The sequence below is a fragment of the Oryctolagus cuniculus genome, chromosome 5 (genome assembly GCF_051225735.1).
Source record: "Oryctolagus cuniculus isolate XC-2025 breed Fujian yellow rabbit chromosome 5, ASM5122573v1, whole genome shotgun sequence".
Classification (NCBI taxonomy): domain Eukaryota; kingdom Metazoa; phylum Chordata; class Mammalia; order Lagomorpha; family Leporidae; genus Oryctolagus; species Oryctolagus cuniculus.
Window position 1 is genome coordinate 113,902,738 of NC_142871.1, and position 15,983 is coordinate 113,918,720.

Genomic DNA, 15,983 nt, shown 5'->3' on the forward strand with positions numbered 1-15,983 from the left:
AGTTTTCATCATGAAAGGGTGTTGAATCTTATCGAATGCTTTCTATGCATCTATTGAGATAATCATATGGTTTTTCTTCTTCAGTCTGTTAATGTGGTGAATCACATTGATTGATTTGTGAATGTTGAACCATCCCTGCATACCAGGGATAAATCCCACTTGGTCTGGGTGGATGATTTTCCTGATGTGTTGTTGTATTCTATTGGCCAGAATTTTATTCAGGATTTTTGCATCTATGTTCATCAGGGATATTGGTCTATAATTTTCTTTCAGTGCTGCATCTTTCTCTGGCTTAGGGATTAAAGTGATGCTGACTTCATAGAAAGAATTTGGGAGGATTCCATCTTTTTCGATTGTTCTGAATAGTTTGAGAAGAAATGGAATTAGTTCTTCTTTAAATGTCTGGTAGAATTCAGCAGTGAATCCATCTGGTCCTGGGCTTTTCTTTGTTGGGAGGGCCTTTATTACTGTTTCAATTTCTGTTTCAGTTATGGGTCTATTTAGGTTTTCTATGTCTTCATGGTTCAAATTAGGTAGATTGCATGGGTCCAGGAATCTATCCATTTCTGATAGATTTTCTTGTTTGCTGGCATATAAGTCCTTGTAGTAATTTCTGATGATTCTTTTTATTTCTGTGGTGTCTGTTGTTGTGTTTCCTTTTTCATCTCTGATTTTATTGATTTGGGTCTTTTCTCTTCTTTTTTTAGTTAGTTGGGCCAATGGGGTGTCAATTTTGTTTATTTTTTCAAACAACCAGCTCTTCGCTTGGCTGATTTTTTGTAATTTTTTTTTTTATTCAATCCTGTTGATTTCTTCTCTGGTTTTAATTATTTCTCTTCTCCTACTAGATTTGGGTCTGGTTTGCTGCAAATTTTCTATGTCCTTGAGATGCGCTGAAAGCTCATTTATTTGGTGCCTTTCCAATTTCTTAATATAGGCACCTATTGCTATAAACTTGCCTCTCAATATTGCTTTTGCCATATCCCATAAGTTTTGATATGTTGTGTTGCTATCCTCATATACTTCCAGAAAGTTTCTGATTTCTCTTTTGATTTCTTGAATGACCCAGTGTTCATTCAGGAGCATGTTGTTCAGTCTCCATGTGTTTGCATACTTTCTGGGGTTTCCTGAGTTGCTAATTTCCAGCTTTATTCCACTGTGGTCTGAGAAGCTGCATGGTATGATTCTAATTCTTTTAAATTTGCTGAGACTTGCTTTATGACCTAGTATGTGATCAATCCTAGAAAGGTTCCATGCACTGCTGAGAAGAATGTAAAGTCTTTAGATGTAGGATTGAAAGTTCTGTAGATATCTGTTAGATCCATTTGGGCAATAGTGTCGATTAAATCTGCTGTTTCCTTGTTGATCTTCTGTCTGGATGATCTATCTATTTCTGAGAGTGGAGTATTGAAGTCCCCCAGTACTACTGTATTGGAATCTAAGTCTCCCTTTAAGTCCCTTAACATATCTTTTAAATAGACCGGTGCCCTGTAATTAGGTGCATATACATTGATAATTGTTATATCTTCCTGTTGAATTGAACCCTTAATCATATAGTGCCCCTCTTTGTCTCTCTTAACAGTTTTTCTATTAAAGTTTATTTTGTCTGATATTAATATGGCTACACCTGCTTTTTTTTGGTTTTTGTTAGCATGGAATATCTTTTTCCAACCTTTCACTTTCAGTCTGCATGCATCTTTGTTAGAGAGATGTGTTTCTTTTAGGCAACAAATAGTTGGGTGTTGTTCCTTAAGCCAGTCACCCAGTCTGTGTCTTTTAACTGGACAGTTCAGACCATTCACGTTTAATGTGACTATTGATACATAGTGCCTTTGCCCTGCCATTTTCCCGGAGATATTTTCTAGTATATGCTTTGAGCTTCCCATGCTCTTTTACTGGTAGGTGTTCTTCCTTTCCCTTCTTTCATATTGATGGCCGTGTTTCTGTGTTTCTGAGTGTAGCACATCTTTAAGTATCCTTTGCAGGGCCGGACGAGTGGCCACAAAGTCTTTCAATTTCTGTTTGCTATGAAAGGTCTTTATTTCACCTTCATTCACAAATGAGAGCTTAGCAGGATATAATATTCTGGGCTGGCAATTTTTCTCTCTTAGCACCTGTGCTATGTCTCGCCATTCCCTCCTAGCCTGTAGTGTTTCTGATGAGAAGTCTGCTGTGAGTCTGGAGATCCTCTGAGAGTAATCTGACGTTTCTCTCTTGCACATTTTAGGATCTTTTCTTTATGTTTCACTGTGGTGAGTTTAATTACAATGTGTCGTGGTGAGGGTCTCTTTTGGTCATGTTTATTGGGGGTTCTATGAGCTTCCTGTACTAGGATGTCTCTGTCCTTCTCCAGACCCGGAAAGTTCTCTGCTAGTATCTCACTAAAAAGGCCTTCTAATCCTTTCTCTCTCTCCATGCCTTCAGGAACTCCTAGAACCCGAATGTTGGTTTTTTTAATAGTATCCTGTAGATTCCCAACAATATTTTTTAAATTTCTAATTTCCTCTTCTTTTCTTTGGTTTGACTGTATCCTTTCCTGTTCTCTGTCTTCTAAGTCTGATATTCTCTCTTCTGCTTCACCCATTCTGTTTTTAAGGCTCCCTAATGTGTTTGTCATTTGATCTATTGAGCTCTTCATTTCATTTTGATTTCTCTTCACTATCACACTTTCCTGCTTTACTAGTTTCTGCGTTTCATTTTGATTCTTCCTTAAAATTTCATTTTCACGAGAGAGATTCTCAATCCTGTCCAATAAGGATTTCTGTAGTTCAAGGATTTGCTTTTGAAAACTTCTAAATGTTCTTATCATAAATTTTTTGAAATCCGTATCTTGCATTTCTTCTATCTCATCATCTTCATAATCTTGGCTTGGGGTGTTTTGTTTATTTGGAGGCATCATAATGTCATCGTTGATCTTGTTCCCTCGATTTCTGTGTTTATTGCTTGGCATGGTTAATTTTGTTTCCCTCACTGTGATTTTTTTTTGTTTGTTTGTTTAATTATTATACTATGTCCATGTTAAGTGTACTGCCTGCTGATGGAAGAGCCTTGGAGGCTTGAGATGGGTGTGGCCTGAGAGCTCTGCTTGGTTCTTCAGGGTTACAGGTGTGCAAAGGTGACACCCTCAGGTTATGCATGGTAAATCTCTCTTTATTTATTTATTCATTTATTTTATTTTATTTTATTTTATTTTTTTGTTCAGGAGGTAAGTAATACTGCAAGGCTGAGCAGAATGGATGGTATTTAGCTTCTCTGGCTTCTACCCAAAGAGTCCTGCTGACTCCCACTGGGTTGCCTAGGCTACTGAAATGTAGTCTTAACTCTCCCCTTTTATTATGTATATCCCAGCTCTTTGTCTCTTGCTCGCCTTTGCAAGGTTGGTGGAGAGTGGAGTCTGTCTGTACCAGTATGCCCCCACCTATTTATTTATTTATTTATTTATTTTTCCTTCTCTCCTGTAGTCTGTTGGACTTTCCCGCTTCAAAACCCGCGTCCTTCTAAAATTCTGTCCGCCGTTTCCCAGCCAATGTCTCCAGTTGCTAAGCTCACCTCCGCTTCCAGCGCCGATGTGTGGACTCGGAGCCCTGGGCGTCTCTCCTCTCCCTGCTGGTTTCTTTGTCACATAGACTCCCCTTCCCGCACTGGCGCTCAGACTCTGCGGCTCCTGCGGTTCGGCTTCCATGTGGTGGGCGACCCTGCTCTCCCAGGAGGTCCTTTGAGTCACAGAAAATAGCTCCGGAAGAGTTTCCTCTGCAATTTTTTGCTGATCCTTTTTCTGAGGCTACCGTAACTCCGCTTTTATTAAACTAAATTTTCCCAGACTATCGGTGCACGCCCTCACTATTCCGCCATCTTGGCTCCGCCTGGATCTGTTTTTGTTTTGTTTCCATAATGTTGGCTATATAACAGATGTATAAACAATGAAATGAGTGAATATTCAAATTTTGAAGTGAGTTTTAAAGATTAGACTTAAAATCCTGTAATATTTTAAATTTTGGGAGCTAGCGCCGTGGCATGGTGGGTTAATGCCTTGGTCTGAAGTGCCGGAATCCCATATAGTCTCTGGTTCGAGACCTGGCTGCTCCACTTCGAATTTAGCTCTCTGCTATGTCATGGAAAGCAGTAGAAGATGGCCCAAGTCCGTGTGGGAGACCCAGAAGAAGCTTCTGGCTCCTGTCTTAGGATCAGCACAGCTCTGGCTGTTGCAGCCAGTTGGGGAGTGAACCAGCAGATAGAAGACCTCTCTCTCTCTCTCTCTGCCTCTCCTCTCCTGTCTCTGTGTAACTCTGACTTTCAAATAAATAAACAAATAAATATTTTTAAAAAATTTGTTAATTTTTATGACCCCTGAAATTTAACATTAACAGTTTATTAACCAAAATCTTAGAAACTCCCAATATTATTCTGTTCTGAAGTTTATGGACAATTTTTGTCATTATTACTGCATGATCATATGCATTATCTTGAAATTGCACTCATCTCATGATTTGTGTGAATGGCTCTAGCTGTACATTAGTCATTGCCATTGTCCAGAGAATATATCAAAATCCTAACTGTTTTGGAAAGGTCACAGTATTAAGTTACTAACCAAATATCAATAGGATGTCTAAATTTAATAACATCATGATAATAGTAAATGAAGTCTCCAAATTTTAAGCTTCATATGACCTAAACTTTGTGATGTGATCCTTTGCATTTCTTTAAAACTTTCCCAACGTGTTGTATAAATAATAGTGATTATTTGGACATCTATAAAAAGTTGATGCAAAAAAAAAAAAACCTGATTGACTATTGTAGGTCTATTTCATTAGCTAGATGGACACAGGTATCACCATTCTGACAGCGTGTCTTACTAATGGCAAAGCATGGTACCAACAAAATCATGCAGAATTTTTATGATGTTAAATAGAAAGGCACAGCAAAATCATAAAAAATGTTAAATCAAACCAGATGTCGAAAGATTTTCTTAAAAATGTCAAAAGAGTAATGTACAGGAATAGTTAGGTCTGTTGTTTGAATAATAGTTAAACTTTAAATATTAGAATAACATCAGAATTGAAGTATACATAAACTCTGCAACAGAAAAAATTAAAGCAGGAATTTTATTCCCTTAATTGAAACCTGCTCTTTTTTATTCATTGTAATAAAATTATATCCTATCAGGATATCCTAAAGCTCTTACTTGCCTTTACTGAACAAGTTAAAACAATACTATAGGGGCTGGTGTTGTGGTAAAGCAGGTTAAGCCATGGACTGCGATGCTGGCATCCCATGTAGAAGATGGTTCTTGTCTTGGATGACCCACTTCCAATCTAGCTCCCTACTTACGGCCTGCGTAGGCAGTGAAGGATGGCCCGGATGCTTGGGCCCCTGCCACCCATGTAGGAAACCCTGAGGAAGCTCTTGGCCCCTGGCTTTGGCTTGGTTCAGCTCTGGCCATTGTGGCCATATGGGGAGTGAACCAGCAGATGGAAGATTTTCTCTCTCTCTTTCTGTAACTCTCTCTTTCAAGAACTAACTAATAGCTGAATTAGATTAAATTAAATTAAATTAAATTGAAGCAATACTATGACTTTCTAAATGATCTCATTATGATTGATTGCTTTTAAAAATGAAAAAATATTGATTTTTAAAATTCTAGTTAATTTATTTGCCAACATTTCATTAAGATATATTCAATAATTATCAAAGTTGAGCTTCCATGACCTGGAAATTAGATCAGTGTTACCTTAGTTTTCTAATTCTGTTATTGAAATAACTAGTTTGAAAGATTATTGCTGGAAAGGGCATTGTGGCATAATGGGTTAAGCTGTCCTTTGGAACACTTGCACCCTATATCAGAGTGCCTTGGATCCAGCCACACCTGCACTTCTGATACAGTTCCCTGCTTTTGTGCACCCTGGGAATCAACAGAGGATGGTTTAGGTACTTGGCATCCTGGCACTCACATGTGGAAACCTGGGTGGAGTTTTAGGTTCCTGCCTTTGGCCTGGGGGAGCCCCTGCTGCTGTGAGCATTTGGATGAGGAATAAGCCAGGCGATGGAAGATCAATGTCTGTCTGTTTCTCTGTATCCCTGTTTTTCTGTCACTGCCTTTCAAATAAATCAGTAAACTTAAACAAGTATTATTTCATGATATATGGTCTTCATATTGATTGAAGAGCTTTGTTAAATTATGGATTGTATGATAAAACTCATGACTGGCTCAGATGGCCTGTATTTCTTGTAGATTAAAATCTGGCATTTGCTCTACATGGTATTTTGCTTTTTACAATTCTGTTTTTGATTAGAGACTACAGTTCAAATTCCATATTTTCTTTTAAATATCACTAAACTAATTATAGGCTATACCAACTTTTCCCCTTCTGAATCTATGATCTGTGCTCTTACTTACTATTGATAGACTACTTTGGATTGCTAACTTTCCATATTATTTGTTTTATCTCTGCAGCTATACTGCAGATTACTTCAGTGCAGGGATCTTGCTTTCTCCCCAGAAAACGAGGTCTCTATTTGGATTTCATATAGGATCCAGTATAGTGCTTTGGGCATATGTGGTTGGTGGTCCATAAACATCTGGATTAAAGTCAAATGAGTTTAGAATGAGAGACCTGGCTTGTATACACTGCAAATTAATATGATAGACTGTGTACCATTAAAGAGTCAGCAGTGAGATAGGAATAGTGGAAGTAAGAATCCCATGTTATAAATAAGCAAATTTGGAGTGAATGAAACATGTGGTCTTAAATGTTAATATAAATGACAGCCACTACAAGGTCCCTTTTTGCATGCTAAATATTTAATTTTAAATTAATTTAAAAACTTGTTAATTCAAATTATATTCACTAAAACTATTAAATTTAATTCGTATGACATTTAACTAAAAGTTGATAATATAAATGGACCAATAATAGTAAATGTTATAATATTTTACAGATTTTCAAAAGCATGCAAAAAGCATTTACGCTTTGACTAGTTTCTAAGCATTTTTCTTAAAACTAAAAATATTACACATTTATTATAACATGCCAAGATGTATAGTGAAAAACCAATAGCCCTCCATCTTCCATGACCATAATGAGGATACCAATTTGATTTGATGCATTTTTTCACAGCTTTCCCCTGCTCTTTTTCTGTACTATATATTATTATTATTATTATTATTATTTTTGACAGGCAGAGTGGACAGTGAGAGAGAGAGAGACAGAGAGAAAGGTCTTCCTTTGCCGTTGGTTCACCCTCCAATGGCCGCCTGCGACCGGCGCATTGCACTGATCCGAAGCCAGGAGCCAGGTGCTTCTCCTGGTCTGCCATGTGGGTGCAGGGCCCAAGCACTTGGGCCATCCTCCACTGCACGCCCTGGCCATAGCAGAGAGCTGGCCTGGAAGAGGGGCAACCGGGTCAGAATCCGGCACCCCAACTGGGACAAGAACCCCATGTGCCGGCGCTGCAGGTGGAGGATTAACCTGTTGAGCCGCGGAGCTGGCCTGTACTATATATTATTTATATGTTTATTGCTCACTTCATGATTTATTATTCCTAAATAGGAAAGGTTTACGTTTATGTCAATGGTAATTTCTCAATGTGATCCTTATGTGATCTGATTATTAGTTATTACTTTGTCTCATTTATAAATTTTGTTACAAACAATTTTATATTTTAACTCAAAGTTGAGGTTGTTTTTATAGATTCAGCAATTAAAGTCTTAATGGGGTGGGTTTGTTTACTGCTGAGTACTGTGTCTACTGTGTTCCTTTGTTCACATTATAGCCATTGATAATCCTGTAATAGTTCATATAAAGCATTATAAATAATATTAACTAAAACATTAGTGTTAACCAAATAACATATTAGTATCTCAGCTTTGTAAAAGATTCCTAACAGAGAATGCAATTTATATTTTACTACATAATATTAAATTTCATACACTGAAAATAATTGACATCAAATTTTCATGTGGGAGGTAAAATTTAGCATGTTATCTTTAAGACTCTCCCATATATCAGGATTACTTGAGGCTTAAACTGTGAAATGAAAAGAGAATAAGGGTTGGTCAAGTGGCAATAGAAGGCTTCAGAATCCCAGACTGTCTGTAATCACACCTTTAGCCAGATCCTGTTAGGTGATTTAAAGTCATGGTAGTTATTATGTATCTATGGCACTGAAAGCTACTTTTCTTTTAGCTACATTGGCTTCGTTTAGCTATTTGAAACATAAATGTGTGGAATGTAACTACATGTATGACTAAAACATCTGTGAAAAGCTAAAAATATGCTTGGTAGAATAGTCAAAGCTAGATTCATATGCAACTATTATGTGTTTAAGATGGCTGATCACACTGAAGTGATGAAAGGCATTCAGCAGTATCCAGGAGTTCGCTATCCTGTCCTTACTCCAAATCTTCAGGGTTTCCACCGTGCTGTAAGTGTGCTGCTGCCCACGTTTTCTAAAATTGAAATATCATTGTTTTACTGATCTTGACAATGTTTGATGGATGTCATATGTAACTCACTTGTAATCCTATGCTAATATGTGAGAGTACTTCAAAAGTGTTGTGGCAAATGGAATTAGGAGAAAGAGAAAGTTTATTTTGATGCAGAAAGTTTAAAATTAATGCATTTTTTTCCACAGAACGCATTTACCACAAAATTTTGATGACTTCCCATATGCGTGTTAAGTCAAAAGTATTTGGACCAAAATAAGTTTGACTTTTAGTTCGATTTTTTCCATGAACTTTTTTGAAATCTCTTCAAACTCCCATGAGAACTTATCCGCCAAAACTTTCATTTTTTGGTAGTGACTAAGGCCCTCCAGATATTTCCCTTCCAGTTTAACCATTTGGCGATCACAATATAAAAACACAATTCTCCATGAAATTTTTTGAAAGTGTATTTTGTGATTCCATCTTAAGTAGTAATATAGAATGTAACTTAAATATTTCTCAATGCAATATTATAATTATTAATAGTGCTGAAATGGCTAATTATTTTTGTCAACTTTTTTTTTGAACATCTTTTTGATTCAGTTGCTTCTTCTTTCAGGGAGAAACTAATTATGGTCATTGTATCTGCTTCTAATGACTTTCCCTCTTCCTCTTTTGCTGTATTTCTTCTGATCTTATGTGACACAGGGATTTATATGACAGAAATAAAAGGTTTAATAACTACACATACAAGAAGAATCACTTCAAGTTTATGTAAATGCTTCAACTATTATGCTTATTTGAGTCCATTGCAAAGGTCTTTCGGCAGCTTTTTTTTTTTTTTTTTTTTTGATAGGCAGAGTTAGTGAGAGAGAGAGAGAGAGAGAGAAAGGTCTTCCTTCCGTTGGTTCACCCCCAAAATGGGCAACACGGCAAGCGTACAGCGCCAATCCAAAGCCAGAAGCCAGGTGCTTCCTCCTGGTCTCCCATGGGGTGCAGGGCCCAAGGACTTGGGCCATCCTCCACTGCCTTCCCAGGCCACAGCAGAGAGCTGGACTGGAAGAGGAACAACCGGAACAGAATCTGGTACCCCAACCGGGACTAGAACCCTGGGTACCGGTGCCACAGGCGGAGGAATAGCCTAGTGAGCTGTGGCACCGGCCTGCAGCTATTTATCTTGTCAATGGGTTTTTTTCACTTTTGTATTTGAGGCTTTACTGTGTGAGGTTGAGTTTGTGAGGTGCTATATACACTTATGAGTGTATAATGTTAGAACATTTATCTTGTTTGATTTGATATAATTTTTATTGCTTAGTTAAAAAAGAAAGAGCATTTTAAGAAATTGTATTAATGTTACCCAGTTCTAAAAATGTGAAGACTGCCTCTGCCTTACAAAAGATACTGACAGGAAAGGTTCAGGATGGCTTAGAAGGGCAAGGAATGGTGCATAACAGACCTTGGGCTGAGAATCAGTCATTCTGTGTTCAAAACATGGCTCTAGAACTTTCCTAATTGTGTGGTGTTGACTAGCTGTTTAGCTCTTTGTGCCAATTTTGTTCATTTATGAAATGGGCATAATGCTTAGTTTTTAGGGCTATTTGGACATTACAAAAAAGAATATAAAGCCATGACAACAGAATTGACAAACAATAGTTATTTACTAAATAGAATTTTTTTAATTGAAAGTTTGAAAATTCATTTTGGGCAAAGATGTAAGCTGATTTTTTTAAATGGGAAGAAAGATGATAAAGAGTTCTTATTTCCTCAAAAGATATTAATCAGATCAGAGAGAGGTGGGAATGTTGGAGATACTTTAATAGATGTTCTTAAAAAGTCTAAGTTTTTAGGAGACTTGGCATTTGAAAACAAATCATGGGGAAAGCCTACAAGAAGGGTAAAGATGACAAAAGAGGCTAATGAGAAAATTTCTTAGACTGATATTCTGGATTTTGAGCCTGGCAATAAGATTAATGTGTTAGTTAGAGTATGGTTGTTACAGCCACTGTATGAAAGATTGAGGCTAGGTTAGATGTGGGAAACATTTTGGAAAATCTAAATGATGAATTTTATTGCTGGATTGTAGAAGGAAAAACAGAAAGCATTTGTTATACTTTATTTCAAAAATTGGTTTGAAAATTATGTTTTCCATTGACAATAAAGGTTTTATTGGAGTGCTAAAACTTTCCATAATTACAGTTAAACTTTTTCTGAAGGATAACATGTACCTTTTGAATATAGTCACCATGTTTTCCATGCCTCACAGACTTATGCATCTTGAACTTTATGGAGTTATTCTTTATAAAATAATTTACATTTTAAAATACTACATGTGGAGGGGATTGTAGTATTTAAACATTACGGTGAATGTTAAAGAATAAAAGCATGTCTTTAGAGCAGCTAATGTTTCTACTGTTATCACATTTACATTTTCAAAATTACGAACTTTTGCCTTTAAATTATATTTTTCAGGTTGCTGCGGGAGCCACAGAGATATCAGTGTTTGGTGCTGCATCCGAGTCCTTTAGCAAGAAGAATATTAACTGCTCCATTGAAGAAAGTATGGGGAAGTTTGAGGAGGTCATTAAGTCTGCAAGGCACATGAATATTCCAGTACGAGGGTACTTGTAAAATCCCACAAATTCATTTTCTGGGGTGCAAAAAATGTACAAATCCATGAGTAGTATTCTTTTTTTTTCCTGTTTATTTGAGGTGAACAAGTTTCACCTATTTCTTATACCTGCAAATCTATTTTATTAGTATCCATTGTTAGAACTTAGTTATGACTATCTAGAAAACTTTACTACTTATAAAATTCTGCCTAGGGTATTTTATTTGTACATTATTCAATCAGGACAGTAACTATTTAGTTACATTTTGTTAATGTCATTGTTGCTTATTAGTGTGTCTACAACTTGTGGAATCTGCAATGCAGTTGAATCAGAGGGACTAGCATACAGATTGGCCATCATTGACCATTTTACTAACACTCAATTATTCAAATACATCTCTTTTTTTATTTTAACCTACTGTAGGTTGATAAATTAATATAAATTCTTAAGAGCTTTGGGGAAGAAATCATTAAGTGTGGTTTTCAAATCTTTTTTTAAGCATGATGTTTTCTTCAAACAACAGCTTATATAGAATTGCAATAGAAAATATTCAGTATAAACTTTAACCTCTAAGCAGCTCAAATACCTTGAGCTCAACACCTGCCACAATGGGCCTCAACTCCCCTCCTCATGCCTGATTATTCTACCTTATCTGAGTGACCATGAAGCACCCACACAGCACCTTGCAGATCACTGTTTAAAAATACTTTAGGAAGGCTGGCGCAGCGGCTCAATAGGCTAATCCTCTGCCTACGTCTCTGGCACACTCGGTTCTAGTCCCGGTCGGGGCACCGGATTCTGTCCTGGTTGTTCCTCTTCCAGTCCAGCTCTCTGCTGTGGCCCAGGAGGGCTGAGAAGGATGGCCCAAGTCCCTGGGCCCTGCACCAACATGTCAGACCAGGAAAAGCACCTGGATCCTGGCTTCTGATCAGCGCGGTGAGCCAACCGCAGCGCACCGGCCGCAGCGGCCATTGGAGGGTGAACCAACAGCAAAAGGAAGACCTTTCTCTCTGTCTCTCTCTCTCACTGTCCACTCTGCCTGTCAAAAAAAATACTTGGGGGCTGACTCTGTGGCATAGTGGGTTAAGCCACCATCTACAGTGCCAGCATCCCATTTGTGTGCTGGTTTGAGTCCTGGCTGCTTCACTTCTGATCCAGCTCCCTGCCAATGCACTTGGGAAAGCAGTAGAAGATGGCCCAAGAAGACCCAGAAGAACCTCCTGGCTCCTGGTTTTGGAATGGCTCAGCTCCAGCTATTGTGGAAGTTTGGGATTTCTCTCTCTCATTTCTCTCTTTCTCTCTCTCCCATTTCCTTCCCTCTGTCTCTAACTCTGCCTTTCAAACAAATAAATAAACCTATAAATCTTCTAAAAGTACTTTAGAAACTTTATATAGAAGACAAATACAAACACAAATAAGTTTTCAGTCCTCCACTATTTTCTGCTGTATATCATATTATTTCTTTTTGTGCTGGTCCTTTTATCCTTGCCTTGTTTGTTTTGTTTTGTTCTCTAAATTTCATTGATCATGATATGGGTTATCACATTTTAATTCCAGCAGATCCTGGTTTGAAGTCAGTTATGGAAGAAAAATTGACCCAAGGTCCATAAACTCAGGAGTTTTTTTTTTTTTTTAAACATGTATTTATTTATTTGAAAGGCATAGTGAGAGAGAGAGAGATCTTCTATCTAATGGTTACTCCACAAATGGTTGCAGTGGCCAGGTCTGGACCAAGTAGAAGCCAGGTGCCTGGAACTCCATCTGGGTCCCCCTTATGTGTATAGGGAACCAAGTACTTGGGCCTTATTTGTTGCTTTCCCAGGTGCATTAGTAGGGAACTGGATTGGAAGTGGAGTAGCTGGGCTTCAACTGGCACTCATATGGGATGTTGGCTTCCCAGGTGGTATCTTAACCTGCTGTACCACAACATCAACCCAACTTAGGAGGTTAGAAACAGGATAATACACACGATTAACAGGAATTGAGACATTATGTGATTTTGGTGCTGACTTAACTATTTTGTGGCTCTTAAAATAGAATCATATGCAAATTAATGACAAGATAGAATAATAGAAAGCAGAAATGGAACAAGAAGAAAGCTGGTAGCTGCAATAAGAGACCTATAAGGAGGGAAAAGAGAAAAAAATCTGCTTTCAGGATCAGCAATTGCAGCATAACTTGCAGCTAGGCCTGTGTGCTGTGAAACGTGCACAATGAATTGTTACTTAACAAAGAATTTATTTCTAACACATTGACTAGCTTTTTATTGAGTTTATAAATGTAGAAATGTGATAAACATGTCATCTTAATAAATTACGAAGTACAGCATGTTTAACAGAAATGCTGAGTGTTAGAAATTTATTATTTTAATTTTAAATTTTTAAGGTTTATTTCATTTATTTGAAAGGCAAAGTTACAGAGAGAGAGAGGGAAAAGACACAGAGAGAGAAATCTATCTTCCAGTTCATTCCACAAATGACGAAAGCAACCAGGGTTAGGCCTTACTAATGCCAGGTACTAGGAGCTTCATCTGAGTCTCCCATGTGTGTTCAGGGGCCCAAGGACTTGGGCAAGCCTCTGCTTCTTTCCCAGGCATATTAGCAGAGAACTGGATTGAAATGGAGCACAATGCTGTGCCCTTATGGAACGCTGGCATTGCAGGCAGTGGTTTAACCTGCTATGCCAAAATGGTTCCTGGAAATGGATTTAGATGCAGGTTGTAATTTCTTTACCTGAAGTCAGCAAAGTTCATAGTGGAAGGAAAGAGTCAACAGTTAATGAGCTACAGAACTTTTTATTAAATGATTTATTTATTTGAAAGGTAGAACAACAATGAGAGAGGAAGGGACAGAGAGAGTATATGTGAGCATCTATCTATCTAGCATATATCTATCCTCTAGTTCACTATCCCAAAAGATTGCAAAAGCCAGATCTAGTCCAGACTGAAACCAGGAGCCAGGAATTCCATCCTGGTATCACACATGAGTGGTAGGAACTCAAATACATGGGTCGTCTTCTGCTACCTTCACAGGCACGTTAGCAGGAAGTTGGGTCAGAAGCAAAGCAGCAGGTCCTCAGTACAGCACACTTTAATATGCAAGTATTAAATATCCAAGTCACAGCTTAAACCCTGTTTCACAACACCAGCCTGACGCAGAACTGTTTTTGTTATCAAAATACATACACATAATGTAAAGAACATATAAGAAAATTTTAAAAACCAAGATATTTTTTCTATAAACATAAAGAGTGTCCAATTTTTAGGCAAAAAAATTATGTAACCGCAATCAAAAAGGAGAGATTCATTGCAAACTTCTAAATTCAAATACAAGTAAGTTGTTTAGTCTCTTTCCTATTAAAGAAAAGGAAAAGGAAAAACTGTATTTTATTTGGATGTGAGTTTCAAATGTGGTAATATTTAAAGTGATTCTCATTGAAAAGCTGAAAAAAAAAATTCCTGTAAGATAAGTAAAGTGCTTTTGCAACTTTCCTTTCAAATAGGAAGTCTGTGTGTGCTTTTATATTGAAAGATCAATGTAAACATAAACTGTGCATAGTCAACTTTTTTCTCCATAACTTTCATAAAACAAAATAATTTATATAATTGAGCTAATAAAAAGCCAAAGTCCTCTTTAATACTCATTGTTTGACAATATCAGCCAGTCAAAAATGAAACTTCTAACTGTTCTATGACTTAAAAAGTTTCTAAGCTTTGATAAGAAAGTCAAGAAGTATTGATGGACATGAAGTGACCACATCAGTAGAGTACAGTGGAGACTTTCAGTAGAGTCACATTACATACACATTCTTATGCTTCCAATGCAGATTTTGTTTCTTTGCAGCACACTATTCATTTTTTAAAAGAAATATGCCTTTCAGTATGAGTTCACTAGCTGTTTGTGCAATTGAAATGGTTAATTTCAAATTGCCTCCTACAGGTTTTTTTTTTTAAATTTTTATTTATAGGTTTATATAAGAGGCAGAGAGACTGACAGAAAGAAAGTTCTCATAGGCTTGTTCACTCCTCTAATGCCTACCAATGGGATGAAGCCAGTTGTAGGGACCTAACTACTTAAGGCATCACCATGGTCCCCTAGCATATGCAATAGGAAGAAGCTGGAATCAAGGGTGTATCCAGGGTTCAAACGTAAGTAATTTGACATGACCAGCTTTTTAACCGCTAGGCCAAATGACTGCTTCTCCTTGAAATTTTAAGAATTTAAGAACTTTTTATTACTGGAAATCTAGATTTCGGGTACTCACTATTATAAGTCGTAAGGCACTGGTAGTTCTTTAAGGAAAAGAACCGTGCACAACTAGTTGAAATCATAACAGATGATTCAACATGTCTTCCATGGTAATAGCTGCATCAGCATTACTTGATAGTCATCCAGAAAATTTATGTTGCCAGCTGTCAGATTTAAAGACCGTAAAGTAATACACGACTGCTTACATTTTTATAAAAACAGTGAACTTTGATATAATAGTAGTTTTTATTAGAGTCATGAAGGCTAGTGTTCATTTCCCCCTTAACCCATTAAAACACACAGATCACATGCATATACATGCTTTTAGTACATGCTCAAAACTTTTTTTCACATCTGGGACAAGATGTGGAAGACACCATGCCAAACTAATGACAAAAAATGCAGAGTAGGTAGCCATTGCTGCATATACATTATGTGAATGAAAAGTGAAATGTATACATTTTGGATATAATTCTTAAATGTGCAATTCATGTGACATATTTTTAAAACTACAGGTTATTTTTCTGTTATCTGTCTAAATTTGAAAAGACTAAGAAGGCAAAACAAACAAGTAAATAAATAAATGTCTGTGGTTTCCTCTAGTGTTAGTAATGGTATTTTTTATAAGAAATATTGATTAGTTTGCCAGAATTCTTTAAAACCTAAATGTCTCAAAATATGAAGCAGGGTTCTAATATAATATCA

The 15,983-nt window shown here is 37.0% G+C and overlaps 1 protein-coding gene across 8 annotated transcripts in view; it reads left to right on the forward strand.

The window, feature by feature from the left end:
- The window catches only part of HMGCLL1 (3-hydroxy-3-methylglutaryl-CoA lyase like 1), a 276,884-nt gene that overhangs the window by 180,725 nt on the left and 80,176 nt on the right, over positions 1-15,983 (forward strand). For 4 of the 8 annotated variants that reach the window (XM_070073929.2, XM_002714514.6, XM_051854632.3 and 1 more), the window contains 2 exons: positions 8,326-8,421; positions 10,892-11,040. In XM_070073929.2, the coding sequence (XP_069930030.2) occupies positions 8,326-8,421; positions 10,892-11,040 (245 nt within the window). The remainder of the gene's footprint in view (positions 1-8,325; positions 8,422-10,891; positions 11,041-15,983) is intronic. The other 4 variants (XM_070073930.2, XM_089333104.1, XM_008263066.5 and 1 more) reach the window with 1 other exon arrangement.